General features: G+C 46.8%; 1 protein-coding gene across 6 annotated transcripts in view; it reads left to right on the top strand.

Moving 5' to 3' along the window:
• The window catches only part of ELAPOR1 (endosome-lysosome associated apoptosis and autophagy regulator 1), an 88,026-nt gene that overhangs the window by 55,154 nt on the left and 18,816 nt on the right, over nucleotides 1-14,056 (top strand). For all 6 annotated transcript variants that reach the window (XR_012416893.1, XR_012416894.1, XM_045385422.3 and 3 more), the window contains 5 exons: nucleotides 5,179-5,326; nucleotides 5,798-5,878; nucleotides 6,463-6,568; nucleotides 6,676-6,825; nucleotides 13,035-13,123. Coding sequence is in view for 4 of the 6 variants with exons in the window: in XM_045385422.3 (XP_045241357.2) it covers nucleotides 5,179-5,326; nucleotides 5,798-5,878; nucleotides 6,463-6,568; nucleotides 6,676-6,825; nucleotides 13,035-13,123 (574 nt within the window). In the remaining 2 variants the exon portion in view is untranslated. The remainder of the gene's footprint in view (nucleotides 1-5,178; nucleotides 5,327-5,797; nucleotides 5,879-6,462; nucleotides 6,569-6,675; nucleotides 6,826-13,034; nucleotides 13,124-14,056) is intronic.

The following is a 14,056-nucleotide window of genomic DNA, read 5'->3' as shown; positions in this document are numbered from 1 at the left end:
AATATTGGGTCTTAGGGAGCGAAAATAGGGGCGATATGGGGATGTGAAAGGCAGTCATATTGTTCCTTATTAAATATTGACAGTGAATACAGGAGGAAAGTAAATGAAAGTTTCATTTATACCCAAACAATCAAATGGATAAAAAGAACTCAAGAATTGTATTACACTTGGATTTCTAAAAACTGGGAGCAATGTCTCCCATTCCTATACTTAAATCTTGTCTAAGCCAAGCAGTGGCTATTTAATCTGTAGTCAATTTTAATGTTATGTTATTTTAGAGTTCAATTTGAAGTGTCAGATTCATTAGCATGACGACACTGGAGGCAGAGATAAAGCTAGAGAGCTTTAAAGCTGGAAGGAGCAGGAATGTGTGGGTTAAGACAACCAACCCCCATTTGAGTCCTAATGGAGACTATCATTAGGCCCTGGACAAGGTGCAGACCTGGCTCAGTCAGTTCCTAGCCATGTAAAGGAAGGATGTATTCTCGCTCTGGGGACTGCACCGAGAGTCCAGAAATCATTATCTCTCAGCAAGCCAGGATGTGGGCGGGTTAATAACAACTTGTGTTTCCACAGCACGGACTATTTCAGGGCCTGCGTCTTAAGGCATCCCACGACATCCCTGGGAGGGAGGAAGAGGATATTTCTCCCTCAATGGAGAGGAAATGACCATCTGGAGAGGTTTTTGTGGTTTTCCCGTCATCCCTCAGAAAGGCAATAATTGAGCTGATACCTAGAGCGCAAGTATTTGGCTTTCCTATTCAGCTGTGCAACCACCCAAATCCTGCCTGCTCTGCCTCAGGAGACTCCAAGCTGGTCTCCTGCTTCCATTCCCAGCCTCTTCCAGGCCTGTCCACTCAGCAAGAGCCAGATTCATCTTTCTTTTTTTCTTTTCTTTTCTTTCTTTCTTTTTTTTTTTTTTTAAGAAACAAAGTCTCACTCTGTCACCTAGGCTGGAGTGCAATGGCCCAATCACAGCTCACTGCAGCCTCAACCTCCCCGGGCTGAAACCTTCCTCCCACCTCAACCTCCCACGTAGCTAGGACTGCAGGCACATGCCACCACACCTGGTGAACTTCTTATTTTTTCTAGAGACAGGGTCACAGTACGTTGCCTAGGTTGGACTCAAACTCCTGGGCTCAAATGATCCTTCCACCTCGGCCTCCCAAAGTACTGGGATTACAGGTGTGAGCCACTACACCCAGCCTCATCTCCTTAAATCCGGTCACAATAATTTCCTGCTAAAAACCCTAGATTCAATGGCTACCAATTGCTTTTGGGACAATGTCCACTACCTTCCCACAGCCTGCAGGGCCCTGCTGCCCTGCCCTCTGCCCGTTTCCCCAGCCTCTCCCAAGTACCTGCTGTCTTCGCTTGCTGTGTTCTAGCCACACTGACCATCGCACTCCTTACCCTCAGGGCATTTGAACATGTGACTCTCTGTCCCCTCTTCTATGACTCCTACTTAACCCTCACGTCTCTACCTAAAAATCATTTCCTCAAAGAAACCATCCCTGACCCCATAGACTCCTGTTACACGCTCTTGTATCATCCTGAATTTCTCCAATGGCACTTACCACCGTCATTCCTATGTGATTGTGTGATTAGTTAAGCTGCTGTCTCCTCAACTAGAAAGCGAATGCAAGCCCCAAGCGGGAAAGGATCATACTTGTCTTGTTCATCACTGTGTCTCCAGCATCTAACATAGTGTCTGGCCCAAAATAGACAAAATAAATAATTGGGGACAAAACAGACCAGCTGAATGGAGTCTCCATGGCAGGATCCTGAGCCTTCAGGGATCCTCCATGGGTCGTGGGTTGATGTCCCAGGGCTAAGGTACTGGCAACAGTCTGAGATCAGAGACTAGCATAAGCTAAGGGAACAGGAGTGATGTGGGAGTAATAGAAAGAATGTCATATATTAGTGGAAAAAATTGAGCAGACGCTCAAAGACTGTGACAGTGAAACAAGAATGAGAGAGAAATGTAAACATTAAAAATGAAAAACATTATATGCAGATCACAACTGGATGACCTAGGGTAAGTTTCCTAAGCACTTCTGGGCTTTAGTTTCTTCAGTCTACAAATGATGATAAAAATAGTACTCTAATAGGTTGAGGTAAGGATCGATGAGATGATACTTTTAAAGAATTTAGAGCGATGCCTGACACTAGAAATCAATCAAAACATGTTGTTATTATTGAATATGAAATCTCTTCACCAGGGGCAACTCTGACAAAAATCAGAATTGCGATGTACTTTGCAAATGTAACCCACTTATGGCATCTTTTTAATTATTCATCAAACTTCAAGAGTTATTTATAGCTGACGTCGTTGAGCACATGAGCATTAAAGGTTATCTCTTTCCACAAGGAGAAATCAATGCTATTAAGTTAGCTGGAATATTTTGGATAAGCTCATGTTATATGTTTTCGTTTTGAGAATAACACTGACTGTCAAAGAGCTGAAAATAACCATGTTGTTCTGGCAAACGCAGGGGGGAAATCTGTGGACTAATCTGAGGTTCCTTTAACTGTCTATTATTATTATTATTATTATTATTATTTTGAGATGGAGTCTCACTTTATCACCCAGGCTGGAGTGCAATGGCACGATCTCGGCTCACTGCAGCCTCCGCCTTCCGGGTTCAAGCAATTCTCCTGCCTCAGCCTCCTGAGTAGCTGGGATTACAGGCATGCGCCACCACACCCAGCTAATTTTTGCATTTTTAGTAGAGATGGGGTTTCACCATATTGGTCAGGCTGGTCTCCATGGTCTCGAACCCCTGACCTCAGGTGATCCCTGCCTCAGCCTCCCAAAGTGTTGGGATTACAGGCGTGAGCCACCATGCCCACCCAACTGACCATTACCAAGCAACTGGAAACCTGGGCTGATCTCAGGCAAAACAGTGCAATAGTGTGATGGTGTTTGATTACCTGTTTCCACGTTCAACTCTTTAACCCCGCACGTCCCCACTATGTGCCAGGCTCAAGCTGGTACTGAATAATTAAAAAGATGCTCTTTAGTGAGCAAGGTAAATTTGGTCTCTTCCCTCACATAATATTGGCAACAATTTTAAGGTCTGACAGTTTCAAATTTGGAGAGGATGTGGAGCAACAGGAACAGTGCAGCAGTCGCTGGTAAATGGGAGGCTCACATACAGTTCTCCTCCCAGGCATTCTACTCAGACATGTGCCTAAGGAGACAGGAACACAGCAGAATGTGCACACGAAACTGCAAACAATCCAAATGTCCATCAATGAGTGATGCACAAATAAATATGGTAGAGTCATGCAAAGGAATGTTATGCAGTAGTAAAGACGAAGCCAGAAGAGCTGGGTGTGTGAATATGGATGAATCTCACAGTTAGTATATTGAAGTCCCTCCCTTCCCAAAGCGAGTTTCAGAGCCTGTAAATATAATACCATTTATGTGAAACTTTAAAACATGCCAAGCACTACCGTACAGTATATTGTTTAGAGATACATACCTGTAGAAAACCGCATGCGCATGTTAAACACCAGATTCAGGAAAGCGGTCACTTGGCAGTGGGGAAGGCAGTGTGTCCCAGGAAAAGGCTCAGATGAGGTTAGCGGAGGGTGCACAGAGGCTTCTGCTGTGTTGAATTTCTTAAGCAGGGTGGTGGGTCGGTGAATGTTCATTATACCATTGTATAGGTCTTAAATATTTCATAATATACTAAAAATAAATAAAATATCATGGGATTATGGCTATGAGAAGGGGAGCAAAGAGAACTAAGGGCACCCATAGCAGAAGCAGATAGAATCAAGGAAGACTTTTTAGATTAAGTGGCATTTAAGACAGTGTAGGAGTTAAACCGAGAGAGAGAGGAGGAAGTTTGTTCCAGGAACAGGGAAGAGGATGTCAGGAGGCCCAGAGGTAAGAGAAAGTTTGGCAGAGGAATTGAAAGAAATGTCATAGAGTTGGAGTATAAAGAGTGCATCAGGAATCTGTACCCTATCCTAAGGGCCACAGAGAGTCAGTCCCAGGGGTTTTAATTTGAAGCAAGGGAGTGCCATGGTCAGATGTCTATCCGGAGGATCTGTCTGCTGGGCTGCAGCATGGAGAGGGCTAGGAGGATGCGGGACTGGCTTCAGGGAGACAAGTTTGGGAGCTAGTTCATAGATGGTGTGGTGGTGAGCACAGGGAGAGCACAGGGTGGATAGAGTGAACACGTATTTAGGAGACAAAACAGACATGACCAGGTCGGCTGTCTCCGGGGTTCTCTGGCCTTCCCACTTTCCATAAAAACCATTTACATGTGGCATCTTTATAGTAGACATTTCTGGAAAAACAGGTAGACTAGACTGGGTGGATGTCTGAGTTCTGAAGAATGTCTGTGTCTACTGAGTTATTTGACAGCTTTAGAGTTTGGCAGACCGGATCTCAGCCCTGCCACTCGCTGGCTTCATAATATTGGGCTTGGCACTCTCCAAGCCCCAGTTTCATCATCTATTAAACAGGAAAAACATTTCCTCTTATTGATGAAAAGAAATCACGAATATAAAGCACATAGTGCAATGCCTGGAGGTAGTAAGCAACCAATAAATGTCACCCCTCCCTGAGTGGGTGCGGTGGCTCATGCCTGTAATCCCAGCCCTTTGGGAGGCTGAGGTGGGTGGATCACTTGAGGTCAGGAGTTCAAGACCAGGCTGGCCAACATGGTGAAAACCTGTCTCTACTAAAAAAAATACAGAAATTAGCCGGGTGTGGTGGTGCATGCCAGTAACCCTAGCTACTCGAGAGGCTGAGACAGGAGAATCACTTGAACCCGGGAGGCAGAGGTTGTGGAGAGCTGAGGCCACGCCACTGCACTCCAGCCTGGGAGACAGAGCAAGACTCTGCCTCAGAAAAAAAGAAAAGTTATCCCTCCCCAACTTCACCTGCCACCCGTATCCCAGGTAGTTCTGCACAATGTGGAGGCAAGCCTGCTTGTCTTCCTCACCTGTCTGCCTTCCTCTTAGCTGCACTCCAGGTCCTTGACCTACCTGAGAGCTTCTTTTGTCTTTCTTCACTGAGCATTTTCAGGTCCAAGTTTCAGTTTGTGAATCACAAGCCTGAAAATTCCCAAAGACCCAGCAGAACATGAGACCTGCACACGGCACGAAGCCTGGTGGGCTGTGCTCCTGCCTGTAAACCTGGTTCCTGTTCCTTCACAGGTCCAAGTGGGTTCCCCAGGGCGACTACATCGCCTCCAACACGGACGAATGCACAGCCACACTGATGTACGCCGTCAACCTGAAGCAATCCGGCACCGTTAACTTCGAATACTACTACCCAGACTCCAGCATCATCTTTGAGTTTTTTGTAAGCCCCTGGCCAAGGTGGAGGGTGGGAGCTAAAGTCTCGCTGGGGCTCAGATCCATTTAAGGAATTCACCGTGAGTGTAGCCCTGCTTGGGAAATCACTGTTGTTTTCCCTCTGGAGAGAGCTGTGAGCAAAATGAGCTGAGGCCCCAGGAGGCAAGGAGAAAAGGCAAAAGTGAAAGGACTCTTGGGGGAAGAGTTGTCTGGGAGATTTCTAAGTGTTTTATCCGGCTCAGACATGAAAACAGCACATTTGACTTACAAGTTACTTCTTTGGTGTCAATGCTCATTTTGTGTGTGCGACTAATTCCTGCCCTACTTTGAGGCTCATGTGTTTTGAGCTCTGTCCCTAAAGGAAATTGGCAACTCTTCCCATATAAAGAAGGGCCCTCTGGAGGACTGGTGCAATGTGGGGAAAGATATCCATTTCCTTAGAAAGCTGAGACTCTGGTTCCAAACTCTTTTATGTCAGGTTCAGAATGACCAGTGCCAGCCCAATGCAGATGACTCCAGGTGGATGAAGACCACAGAGAAAGGATGGGAATTCCACAGTGTGAGTATCACACCAGCCTTCTCCCAGAGATCCCAGAAAAGGGACCCAGGGGCCTTCCTCAGAGAGTGCTTCCTCCCAGTCTGAGCCTCCACCCTGATGTCCCTGGAGGGCAGGAGTGTGATATGATGAAGATGCTGTAGTTGCTGTCCTCTAGCATTGACAGAATATGGGTGGGAGCTGACTTGTCGCTTCTATGGCTTGACTGCAAAGACCAGCAGCTTTCCAGCTTTAAGACTGGGCCTTCTGGGGAGGCGGGCTGTCTCCTGCAAAACCACAGAAGAATGAGGGAGTTCCAGTCACCCTATTGTCAGGATCCTCAGGTCTCTTTACTGGTCTGACCATAAGAGATGCTCGTGGTATATGTGATCCAGGGAGCAGTGGAAGGGTTGTAAGAGGAGGCTTAGAAAGAGAGAGGAGCTGTGCTAAGTTGGGAGGAAGGGCAGAGCTGAGGACGAGGAGGAAGAGGGTCAGAAGAAGCATTACCATGCAGTTAGTAAGAGGAGTCGTCCCAACAAGAGGCTATACCAACAGATTAGCAAGATTTCTCTCTGTGATGAATGAATGCTCCTGTTTGTGGTTTTTAGGTGGAGCTAAATCGAGGCAATAATGTCCTCTATTGGAGAACCACAGCCTTCTCAGTATGGTCCAGAGTATCTAAGCCTGTGCTGGTGAGAAACATCGCCATAACAGGTACTGAGACCGGGGTTACTGACTCCCTGGGCTCTTGACTTTGCAGTCTCCTGGGGACTCAGTCTCCAGGCTGAATCCTTGCTTTTCTGACTCTTCCTCCTCCCTAGGGGTGGCCTACACTTCAGAATGCTTCCCCTGCAAACCCGGCACGTATGCATCCAAGAAGGGCTCCTCTTTCTGCAAACTTTGTCCAGCCAACTCTTATTCAAATAAAGGAGAAACTTCTTGCCACCAGTGTGACCCTGACAAATACTCAGGTGATGTTTCTGAGGGTGGGAGGAGTTTGGGGATAGAGGGTACCACACAAGGAGAAACCAGGGAATAGAGCCATCCTTCTGGTCAAGCTGAGGATGATGATTCTTAAACCCTTCCTTTCTGGATCCTGGAATACCCTTGCCAATCCATATATCCATTAATCACTTTGTCTTTTTTTTTTTTTTTTTTTTTGAGATAGGGTCTCACTTTATCACCCAGGCTGCAGTGCCGTGGTACAATCATGGCTCACTGCAGCCTCAAACTCCCCATCCCAAGCAATCCTCCTGCCTCAGTCTCCTGAGTAGCTAAGACTACAGGCGTGCCCCACCACACCCAACTCATTATTTGTTTTTATTTTTATAGAGACAGGGGTCTTGCTGGTTGCCCAGGCTGGTCTTGAACTCCTGGGCTTAAGTGATCCTCCTGCCTCAGCCTCTCAAGCTATGAGCCTATAATCCCAGCACTTTGGGAGGTCGAACCGGGAAGATCAACTGGGCCTGGGAGGTTGAGGCTTCAGTGAGCCATGATCGCACCACCGCTCTATAGCCTGGGTGACAGAGTGAGACCCTGTCTCTAAAAAAATGAAATAAAAATGAATCATTCAATAAATATTGAGCCTCTCCTGTCTGCCAGGCCCTATTCTATGTACTTGGGCTACATCAGAACAAAACAGACAGAGGTCTCTGTTTTTATGGGGTTTACATTCGGGGGTGTGGGGAAGAGAGACAATAAACAGAAATAGACGACACATATATAATACATTATATAGTATGTGGGATGGTAAAAAGTGCCATGGTGTCATGTCAAAAGGAAAAAGCAGCTCAGAGCTAGAGGGGTTAGGAAAGCTAAGGAAAGGGTTGCAATCTTTCTGTTGCTGTTGTAGAAACAGGGTCTCACTGTGTTGCCCAGGCTGGTCTCGAACTCCGGGCCTCAAAGTGATCCTCCTGCCTCGGTCTTCCAAAGTGCTGGGATTACAGACACGAGACACTGTGTCCGGTCCAGTCATTTTTTAAGTGGTGAATTTTTATTTATATTTATATGTTTATTTATTTATTTATTTTTGAGATGGAGTTTCACTCTTGTTGCCCAGGATGGAGTGCTGGAATGCAATGGCATGATCTCGGCTCACCACAACCTCCGCCTCCTGGGTTCAAGCAATTTTCCTGCCTCAGCCTCCCGAGTAGCTGTGATTACAGGCATGTGCCACCACGCCTGGCTAATTTTGTATTTTTAGTAGAGATGGGGTTTCACCATGTTGACCAGGCTGGTCTCAAACTCCTAACCTCAGGTAATCTGCCCACCTCGGCCTCCCAAAGTGCTAGGATTATAGGTGTGAGCCACCGCACCTGGGCAGTGGTGAAATTTTACGTGAAACATTGTATAAGATTATAATATAGTCCAGGGGTGGTGGCTCTCGCCTGTAATCCCAGCACTTTGGGAGGCCAAGGCAGGGGAATCACTTGAGGTCAGGAGTTCAAGACTAGCCTGGCCAACATGTCAAAACCCCATCTCTACTAAAAACACAAAAATTAGCTGGGTGTGGGGGCATGTGCTTGTAATTCCAGCTACTCGGAAGGCTGAGGCTGGAGAATCACTTGAACCCGGGAGGTGGAGGTTGCAGTGAGCTGAGATCGCACCACTGCACTCCAGCCTGGGCGACAGAGCAAGACTCAGCCTCAAAAAAAAAAAAAAAAAAAGATTATAATATAAACAGTAGATACAGTAGAGTTAAAATGTATAAATTTATACATGTTAACATATGACAATTATTATCAAAGTTAATTTCATGAGCCTATATTGAGGAACAAAAACATTTTGATAACAAGATCTAAAGATGCAAATTACAATCTTGTATCAGCCTGAGAGCATTCATTGAAGTCCAATCAGGCATTTTGGGAAATCTAGGGTTCCTTAGAACACAATTTGCAAACCACTGCTCTTAGGGAAAGTAAGGAGACAGCTGGAAGCAGCCTGTTTTTACAGTTTAAGGATAGCTTCCTAAAGCATTCCAATTTGAAAAACAGGACGTGGTCATCTGAGGGAGTTCCAGGGGATATCGAGGCTCTGGTGTGAGATGGGCAGTGCCAGCGGATGACTTTCTGCTCAGGCAGTCCAGACATTGGTATGAGGGCCAATCTCTAAGACAGGTTCTGAAACAAACAAGAAGGGAGAGAGAAACAGTCCCATCTTTTCCCCTGGAAACATTCACAACTCTTCTACTTTTCCTTTCTTACACAGTTTAAATGTAAACCCAGCACGAGGCCCTCTCTCAAACAGACCCACCTGTCCCTACAAAGACATGCCACACTTCACACAGGTGTTGAAGTATGTGTTTGCTCAGCCAAGACCAGTCACTGACCTTGTGAATTGCTTGTTTCTACACTATTCCTAAAACAAAAGTCATATTTACCTACACAGATCTTGCCAAATGAGTGCAGTTTTCAACCAAAACAGACATCTTTAGGTCTTGGGGGAAGTTTTTATCTGTAAGTCTAGATCCCTGTTTTTCCACTTGCATTTTTTATTCCTCCTCCCCACTCTGCTTCTATCAACAGCAACCTTTGTTAGTCTAAATCTCTGGCTCCCTTCACTGGTCCAGCAGTTGGGCCAGGGTTTGAATGGCAAGATGGTTCTAGTAAAACTGCATAGGAGTGTTTTGATCAACTCTATGTACGCTGATTTTTATCCAGAGTGATGTTATAAAAGCATTAGGTTGGGAGTCTGAATTCTTGGAATCTATTTTCCTTCTGCCACTGATTTCTCAATGTGCCGCATTGACTGAGAAGTGAGTTTTTTTTTTCTTCCTTTCTTTCTTTTTTTTTTTTTTTTTTGAGATGGAGTCTCGCTGTGTCGCCCAGGCTGGGGTGCAGTGGCGCGATCTCGGCTCACTGCAAGCTCCGCCTCCTGGGTTCACGCCATTCTCCTGCCTCAGCCTCCGAGTAGCTGGGACTACAGGCGCTCGCCACCACGCCTTGCTAGTTTTTTGTATTTTTAGTAGAGACGGGGTTTCACCATGTTAGCCAGGGATGGTCTCGATCTCCTGACCTCGTGATCCGCCCGCCTCGGCCTCCCAAAGTGCTGGGATTACAGGCTTGAGCCACCGCCCCCGGCTTTTTTTTTTTTTCTGAAATGGAGTTTCCCTCTTGTTGCCCAGGCTGGAGTGCAATGGCACGATCTCAGCTCACTGCAACCTCTGCCTTCCCAGTTCAAGTGATTATCCTGCCTCAGCCTCCTGAGTAACTAGGATTACAGGCGCCCACCCCCATGCCCGGCTAATTTTTTCCATTTTTAGTAGGGACAGGGTTTCACCATCTTGGCCAGTCTGGTCTTGAGCTCCTGACCTCAGGTGATCTACCTGCTTGGCCTCCCAAAGTGTTGGGATTACAGGCGTGAGCCACCTCACCTGGCCAGTGAGTTTTTACTATGAGGAACATGGTCAACTTGTTGACAACTTCACCATCTTGGGGTACAAAGAGAGTCATATTTTTTGAGACTTGACTCTTCCAGAATACAGGGTCAGTGAGAGACTGGGAAAATGCAGGGAGACTCTGATGATAGCCTATGATAGACTGTGTGTGCAGGGATTGACAGAAGGTCCATGCATTTACAAATATATTCTGAGTGCCTGTCAGTTGCCAGTGTCCATTCAGTACTGAAACCCTCAGGAGAAATGTTTTATTTTGATAAAACAGATCCCAGTGAGAACATTGTACTCCTGGAGGCAGGGGGCGGGGTGGGAGGATATTGAAAGATGGAGGCAGGTGCAGAAAGAGTAGTTGGAGCCCCTGAGATAAACTTTATTTTCTTCCAGTTTTGCCCAGGGCCAATCCTACTTAAGTCACTTTTCACTCCCTCAACCAAACATAGAGGCCCATCTTCCAAACTTGACTGGCATCCAATTTAAACACCTTGATGAAACCCAAGCTGGGAAAGGAGGTCAGTCTCAGCATCTTGGTTAATCATTTATTAAAACCACCTTAACAGAGATCAGTGTGTAAACAGCTGAGCCATTTTTGCTAAAACCCAGAGCTAGGATGTCAGGTTGGGCAAATATTTGACAAGCAGAGAAAGGTCTTGGTGTAGAATGCATTTTCTAACACATAACTTGTATTTTTCTAGACCTAGGAATTGGCACCTCCCCATGTTTTCAGCCTCTCTCCCTCCCCACATTGTTCCTGGCCAAGTCAGTCAAAAGCAGGAGTCCACGGGTCCCTCTGTGCTGAATTATGCATCTTGTTCTAGGTAGAGAGAAACATCTCTTTTTTTCAAATTTTCAAAAGAGTTTTTAAATTCAAAACAAGTTAAACCCACTGCTTTGAAGAGAGAGTCAAGCACAATGGCTCCTGCCTATAATCTCAGCACTTTGGGAGGCTGAGGCGGGAGAATTGCTCGAAGCCAAGAGCTCAAGACCAGCTTGGGCAACATAGCGAGACTCTGTCTCTACCAAAAAAAAAAAAAAAAAGAAAGAAAAAAAAAGAGAGAGAGAGAGAGAAAAGAAAACAAACCCATGTGATGGGAAGAATGAAAAAAAAATAAAAAATAAAAAACGAATAGAGATTCATAGATGTAGTTCTCGCTATCCAAATGTTCAAGGGTTAAAGCAGAGCTAACACAGACATGAGGAGAACATTCAGACAGCAGAAGAAAACTGATAGTTCACATTTTTCTGTTTCTTTCCCTCCCTCCCTCCTTCCCTCCCTCCCTCCCTCCCTCCCTCCCTCCCTCCCTCCCTCCCTCCCTCCCTCCCTCCCTCCCTTCCTTCCTTCCTTCCTTCCTTCCTTCCTTCCTTCCTTCCTTCCTTCCTTCCTTCCTTCCTTCCTTCCTGAGTCTCTCTCTATTGCCCAGGCTGGGATGCAATGGCATGATCATGGCTCACTGCAGTCTCAACCTCCTGGGCCCAAGCAATTCTCCTGCCTCAGCATCAAGTAGCTGGGACTATAAGCCTGTACCGCCATGCCCGGCTAATTTTTGTATTTTTTGTAGAGGCAGGGTTTGCCATGTTGCCCAGGCTGGTCTTGAATTCCCGGGCTCAAGAGATCCTAAAGTGCTGGGATTATAGGCATGAGCCACCATGCTCAGCAGTTAACATTTTTCATTAGGTATAAATCAAGAGTTAAAGATAGTGCTGGGCCGGTGCGGGAGGCCGGAGAATCACTTGAGCCCAGGAGTTTCAGGCTGCAGTGAGCTAAGATTGCACCACTGCAGTTCAGCCTCAGCAACAGAACAAGACTCTGTCTCTAAAAAATAGCAGCAATAAAATAATAATAAAGAGTCCAGGTGCGGTGGCTCACACCTGTAATCCCAGCACTTTGGGAGGTCGAGGAGGGCACATCACCTGAGGTCAGGAGTTCAAGACCAGCCTGACCAACATGGAGAAACCCCGTCTCTACCAAAAATACAAAATTAGCCGGGCATGGTGGCTCATGCCTGTAATTCCAGCTACTCAAGAGGCTGAGGCAGGAGAATCGCTTGAACCTGGGAGACGGAGGTTGTTGTAAGCCAAGATCACACCATTGCACTCCAGCCTGGACGACAAGAGTGAAACTCCATCTCAATAATAATAATAATAGTGTTGGGATGCTTGGGTTGAGACAAGTGGGAAGAACCTTGTGTGGAGTCCAAGGAAATTACAAACCTGATTTGTGTAGAATGGTTGCCTGGAGAAAAGGAAATTTCCAAGGTGGAAGGCCTTCATTCTAGGCATATCTTAGAACATTCATAGAAAGACTTGGAATGAGTATGAAAGCAAAGTCATGTTTTACTTCAACACTTCAGGAGTAGAAAAACCACACCCACAGTCGACACTAAGGCACCTGGAAGATGGTGAACTTTCTGAACCTCCCCAGGTTTCAGGGAACTTGGGTTGGCAGTGGTTAACCTGCAAGAGGCTGTCTCCATCTACCCTCCTTGCTGGTCCTTTGACCAGGCCACTTCTCCATCCCCTGCCCCATGGGGTGGGAGAGGGGGAGTGGCAAACAGTGGTTTCTCATCAGCACCTGGAAGAGGTGCAAAGGGAAGCCTAAGCGGGGTTGGGGAACTGGAAATGACACTATTGAGGCAAGGGGAAGGGTGAGTGTGCAGGATTTTCTACTTCCGGCAATATCTGTATGGCAATGCACCCAGGGGCTTGGGAGTTACAGGGCCATGAAGAGGCCAGGAGCTCAACTTTCTTATGTAACTCCAAATATTTCTTCTTGCTTTGGCAATTTAGAGAAAGGATCCTCTTCCTGTAACGTGCGCCCAGCTTGCACAGACAAAGATTATTTCTACACACACACGGCCTGTGATGCCAACGGAGAGGTGGGTAGCACAGTCTTGGAGCCCCTTAGCCCCAGATGGATTGTCTCCCACTCCCTGAGCTTTGCCACCATTTGTAGCTTCAGTGGTCAATGACATTGGCGCCAGTTAAAACCCCACAGGCCTCCAAGGTGATCCTAGGGCTAGGTGGGGTGGGGGGCAAAACGAGACCTCTTCATTCATTTTCCGGTCAGAAACTGTTTTTGCGGCATCTGTTTCACAGTTTATGCACGTATGTTCTGTTTCAAAAACCCACTTCATTCTCTCTTGCTTGGTTTCTTCTATTTGCCGAGCCACTCCGGGCAGAACCTGCCTGTCCGTGCACAATGTCCTCCGGGGCTCTTCAGGCTCGCCCGCTCGGCACTGCTTTTGTGGGCTGGCACGGGGAATGGATTCCTGCCTATGGTCTGACTTGTTCCGTTTCTGCTGCTTCTCTTTCCTCCAGGATTTCTGCTTCAGAAAAGAACTTTCCCTCCTCCTAGTCTACACTGTCACTGAGTCACAAGCACTTTTTGAGGCTGACTGATGTGTCAGGCCTGGCACTATAGGCCGGGGAGTCAGAAATGACTGAAACAAGCTCCTGCCCCCCAGGGAGCTCACCGTCCTGCATGGGAGGCTGGAGGGAGGAGAAAAACGGGCCCAGTCAGGGCAACCAGAGGGATGTGCAGAGAACTGGGGGAGCCCAGAGGAGGAGCGACCAGGACGTGGGGTGGGGGCGGCAGAGAAAGTCTCTCAGAGGTGGCCATTTGTTCATCAGTCAACAAATATTTATCCAGGAGCAACTCTGTGCCAGGCACAGCGCAAGGTGCTAGGTGCTAGGTATGCATCACTTAACAAAACTGAGGGAGCATCTAGCCTTTACAGAGCTTAAGTCTTGTTGGGGAGGGAGTGGAGAGGGCGATAATAGACAACATATGGCTGTATAATATAGCAAAT

The sequence above is a fragment of the Macaca fascicularis genome, chromosome 1 (assembly GCF_037993035.2).
Source record: "Macaca fascicularis isolate 582-1 chromosome 1, T2T-MFA8v1.1".
Classification (NCBI taxonomy): Eukaryota; Metazoa; Chordata; class Mammalia; order Primates; family Cercopithecidae; genus Macaca; species Macaca fascicularis.
Note: the sequence above shows the minus strand (reverse complement) of the source record. Positions and strands in the feature narration are given on the sequence as shown.